This window comes from Sorex araneus, chromosome X, assembly GCF_027595985.1.
Source record: "Sorex araneus isolate mSorAra2 chromosome X, mSorAra2.pri, whole genome shotgun sequence".
NCBI lineage: Eukaryota > Metazoa > Chordata > Mammalia > Eulipotyphla > Soricidae > Sorex > Sorex araneus.
In genome coordinates, this window is record NC_073313.1 from 121368656 (window position 1) to 121374122 (window position 5467).

A 5467-nucleotide genomic window follows, 5' to 3' on the forward strand; every position below is an offset into this window, starting at 1 on the left:
GTTGGCAGATATTATCGGTATCACTAAAGATGAAGTCGTGAGACCCCCCTCCAGTAGGTGTTCCTCAGAAGCCCAGGAGAAGCCTGTGGTATCTTTCTGCACTGAGATGGAAACTGTGGGTGTGATGCTGTGTCCAAGGAAAGTCTCAAATCAAGGAGAATTCTGCAGAGGAATAGGTGCCCATGATGGTTATAAACTGCTACATGACTTGCAGAGTTTATTGTGTGATGGGGAATAATTAGGAAGTTAGAGGGTCACTTAGTTCCAAGGGACATGATCCCTGAGGTATATCTTTGCTCTCAAGGTCTGCTAAGTCTTCAATTATGGAAGTCCCTGCCTCACGACTATTGGAAATAATTGTGTTAAAGCTCTGATCTAGTGACCTCACCTTCTCCTACAAAAGTGCTGGAGCACAGTCCTCACACAGATGGATCTGTGAATTCCTAACCCACAGTATTTTATAGGTGAGGTCCATGTCTATGGGTGAGGTCAGGTCATGACCACAGACTATCCCGACCCTGCCCTCTGCCGCTTCCACTCCAAGTTTTAACTGGTCCAATGTGGGGTTGAGGTGAGAAAACTCAGGCCCTGAGAAGGTGAACGGTTTGGGCCATGTAGCAGCAAAGGATAGGGTTAATGTTTTGCTAACTTGCTTGATTGCTTTCTGTAACTTGCTAACTTTCTTGATCAATCTCTGTAAAACAATGCCTTGCAGTATGATCTAAGCTACACAAAACAAGGACCTGTTTCAGGAAATGAAACTGCCCAGACACCTGGTAATGTCCAGGAAAGCCCGGACATATGGCGAAATTTACTATAGCAAAGCAGAATGTCACTGATGACCCCCTGGGTCCCGAAAAATGAGGATGTTGATTTAAGTGACCTGGGAAAAATGAAGATGTTGATCAAAGTAACCTTGGAAAAATGAGAAAAATGAGAATAATGATCAAACTAATCTTATTTACTAAGGTGTATAAAAAAAGAGCCTGAACTCTGTATATGGGGCTCTCTTTCTCTCTCTCTAACCCTCCTCTGCGTAGGAGTGAGAGCTGAGTGAGAGCCCCAGCATGCTGGTCTGAATAAATCCCCTTGCTGTTGCAGAAAGAGTTGTCTCGGCCTGTTCCGCCGTGCCTCCCGTGGGCAAAGATCTGCTCCACCCTAACAAAGGTCCTGTCAGACTCTAGAATTTATTGAGGTGCTACAGGACACTGACACGGCAAAGAACAGGGGACAGAGATACGCTATGGTGGGGTGTGAGATTCTCCCCATTTCTTTGACTTCCTGTGACCCTGAGAGGCACCATGAAGTCCCCTCTGAGCACAGTCTCCAGAGCACTGAGTAGTCTGAGGTCTGAGCTCAGGGCCTGCTGGGGATAGGGATAAAGGAGACGGACTGGATGGATGCCCCAGAGTTTGTGGATTCAGTTGGAAGTATGTAGCAATAGGAGAGTGGTTGGTGATTTCAGAACGTTGCATTCCAGTGTCACTTAGATTTCTCACTACATACAGAGGACAGTGTGGAGACTGAGGACAGTCAGACCACTCCAGAACTGTAGGTAGCAGTTCAGTCACCAAGAAACCCCGTCTATGCGCCTGCTCTGTGCAGAGGCAGGAATGGAGCCTTGAGAACCATCCTCGAGGTTTGATTTCTGGACTGCCTTGTCCCAGGAATCTGTCTGCGCCTTTCTGCTCTACCCACTTTGACAATCCAGGCTGGCCTTCAAGGCAGGCCCCTGCTTCTCTGTTCTGCATTGACCTCAGTTGTACATTTCAGCCATATTGTGCTCATTGTGTGTTGCGTGAATGTTCGTGCTGTTGGAGGCGCTGAGATAAGGAAGGCGGAAGAAATATGTCTCATGGAGGACCAGGCTCGCTCTGGCTCTTAGCAAAGGCAGAGGGCCTCATGGATCTCCTTTTATTGATCATGGTACCTCTAAAGGGCTCGATACAGTGACTTCACCAAAGGCATCAAAAGAAGTTACAGGAAGAACATTGAGGCAGTAGAATATGCATTAGTTCCTTGCATCTGCAGGCCAGTAATCTTGGCCTCCAGAAAGAAGATACAAAACCAAACCAGAAACCTTTCTTGGACTAAAAGCACTTGGATTTACATCCCAAAGGCAAAACTGATTCCCCCCCTCACACACACCTGAAATCTACATCCCAAAGACTAGGCTGGGCCAGAGCCTACAATTGTAAATTGTAATTTACAATATCAAAGGTCAGGCCTGGCTAACACAGGAGATCTGCATGTCAAAGTCCAGCCAGGCTTCTGTGAGAGAAGGAAAACTGCTCTTTTCAATATACTGAAATTATTTTTCTGAAGGCAGCTTGAAGGGGGAAAATATTCAGCTTCATCCAAACCAGTCAGGACACACCAGGAATCTCGCCCATTTTCATGGGTCCTTATATTCCTGTCCATAGTACGGTACAGTCTACATGGGCTCGCTCTGGTAGCTCAGTCCAGCCCCAACAATTGTGCCTTCAGAAATTGAAGGGTCGTCCTGATTCATGTACGTTCAATGTTCTCCTGGAGGAGGGAATGAAAATACTCTCACATCAGATATGAGCATTTTCCCTGTCATTGGGAATGGTTTTGGTCACTTTTTGTAAATTTACCATTTTGATAAGTTTGGCAAGATATTTCAAGGTACAGGTATGAATCTTGGATTCTGCATAAGAAGTGAAGTCATCATTCAAATATGCGAACATGAATATTTCCAGTAATACTGTGTTCTGCAAGACTGCTAGCCCATCATGTGGTCATGCTGTCTGAGGCTTCGAGTGGACACTAATAGGATATATATACATATACATATATATCCATATTCTACTCATCTAGACTATAATTTGTGCATGGGTATATGCCCTCGATATCAATTGAGATAAAGCGATCAGTTTTGATTATTAATTCCCAAATTGCAAGGCATGGACAAAATTTATGTCTCACTCAATACCATATTTTTCCAGCTATCCAGGAATATTGGTCAATTGGTGGGGTCAGACCCCAGGTGAACTCAGCTGGGATGCATGACCCTGGGGTGGAGGGAACAGCACCTGAGGCCTCGCTCTAGATCCTGTCTGCTGGTCCATGCTACTGCCAGCCCTCCTGGGCACATTCCAGACCGTGTGTCTGTGCTTGAGTAACCACCTTCCCCTGGGCTGGGCTGAGATGCCCCAACATCAGGACTTCACAGACTCTGACACATGACCCTGACCATTTCTTACAACTTCGTGATAGGAAAAAGTGACCATGGTCCCTTTAATAAAGGGTCATCTGCTCCACTGTCCCTTGTCTAGTGGCAAGACTCCAGCTTAGGAATATAGGGATATGAAGATGTACAAAGGGGCAGGGCTCCACAGAAACTCCAGAAGATGGTCTGGCCAAAACCAGGATTTCATCTCAGAGGAAAGGATTTCTTGCAGAGACAGAATTTCAAACAAAATATATAACATTGGGAGTCTGCCATGGGTAGAACTACATACAGTTCAGGAACCTGCAATGATACCAGACCAAACTTACATGTGGTTATTCCACTACCATCTGGGACACTCCACTAAACAATCCTAGAAGAAAATATGAATAACACCAGGTGTTCTTGAGAGAAGCCATCTTCCTCTTGGCTGTTGCTGAGGATCAGAGAGAAAGAGAGATCCTGACCTTTTCCCTCAAATGAAGCCTGACCTGTGAGCCCCATTCTGTGTCTCAGACCCAGAAACTCTGAGGAGGAAGTCAGGAGAATCAGCGTCCCTGTCATCTCCTTTTCTGGCACAGCTGCGTCCCCCTCAGTTTTCTGACACACTCAGGATGTGGTTGTCACACTGTGTGTCTCGTACAGTAATACACGGCCGTGTCCTCAGTGCTCAGCCTGCTCAGTTCCATGTAGGCTGTGTCCTTGGACGTGTCTGCAGTGAGTGTGAGTCGGCCCTGGAACTTCTGTGCGTAGTTTGTACCACCACTGTTAGGGTTTATTTCTCCCATCCACTCGAGCCCTTGTCCTGGGGCCTGCCGAACCCACTGCATACATTTGCTGGTGAAGGTGTATTCGGACGCCTTGCAGGAGATCTTCACTGATGTCCCAGGTTTCCCCAGCTCAGCCCCTGACTGCACCAGCTGTACCTGGGAGTTCACACCTGTGTACAGCAGACAGGAGTGGGTAGACACTTACCTGCAGCCACTGCCACCAGGAAGAGAATTCTCCAGGTCCAGTCCATGGTGGGTACCGTCACTCAGGGGCCTCTGAAGGTGTGGGTGTGCCTGCTGTGTGATGCTGTCAGGACACAGACACATCTGTATTTAACTCAGTGTCCCTGGCGTAATTTGCATATTCATGAGGAGGTAGAATTCATAGCTGAAGGCCTGGTCCAACCTGAGAAGGGGCTGCTGCAAGCCACTGGGTCCATCCTCAAGGGGAGTGAAGAGGTCCAAGTTCAGATCCTTGTTTGAGGAGATGAGACCTGCCCTGTCCCAGGACTCTGTGCATACAGAGCTCCCCTCCGGAGGACCAAGTTCTTTCAGGACCTTCCCTTCAGGGCCCCCACATCTGTATGGTCTGAAGACATCTGGACACACCTGGGCTCTGAGGTTATTTCTGGGATCCTGGAACTCCCCGAAGTATACTACAGGGAGACTACAAAACCATCCTAATGCTCCAGTGGTTTCCATTGGAGATATTAGAAAGTCCAGAAACACCACCTGCATACAGGTTTTACTGCTTATCAATATGACAAATGTTCCTCCACAAAATGATAAGTAACACTGTAGCACTGTTGTCCCATTGTTCATTGATTTGCTCGAGAGGGCACCAGTAACGTCTCCATTGTGAGACTAGTTGTTACTGTTTTTGGCATATCAAATATGCCACGGGGAGCTTGCCAGGCTCTGCCTTGTGGGCAAGATATTTTCAGTAACTTGCCGGGCTCTCTGAGAGGGATGGAGAAATCAAACCCGGGTTGACCTGGTGCAGGGGAAACGCCCTACCGGCTGTATTATTTCTCCAGTGTCTTATACTTATTTTAATTTTGGTTTTCTTTTCTTTTCTTTTCTTTTCTTTTCTTTTCTTTTCTTTTCTTTTCTTTTCTCTTCTTTCCTTTTCTTTTCTTTCTTTTTGTTTTTTTTTGAGAAAGCAAAATTCTGAAGAGATTTCTGTATCTCTGCACCCATATCTCCCATCACTGTACCCCTTGTAGCCTACAACTCTGAGCTTTTGGGTCTTGGTGGCCCCTGCAGCTCATTTCCCACCCTGCAGGGAGAGCCCCTGGGCTGTCAGGGGCATTAACCTCTTATTATCTCTAATACAGGATTGAATATTGGGACTTCACTTCAGAAGCCTTGTTCTAGACTCATATTCTTTTATGGGCCTTTTCTTTTGGTTTTGAGCCACACCTGGCTGTTGTGAGGACTTACTCCTGGCTCTGTGCTCAGGAATAGCTCAGGGAGATACATCGCATCTATATAATATATATTA

At 46.6% G+C, this 5467-nt stretch overlaps 1 gene segment (V, D, J or C); it reads right to left on the reverse strand.

Moving 5' to 3' along the window:
- Nucleotides 1-3816: 3816 nt before the first annotated feature.
- LOC101558572 (immunoglobulin heavy variable 1-2-like) lies at nt 3817-4214 on the reverse strand. The segment is given in 2 exon segments: nt 3817-4133; nt 4169-4214. Coding segments are annotated over 2 exon segments (363 nt in total).
- Nucleotides 4215-5467: the final 1253 nt, after the last annotated feature.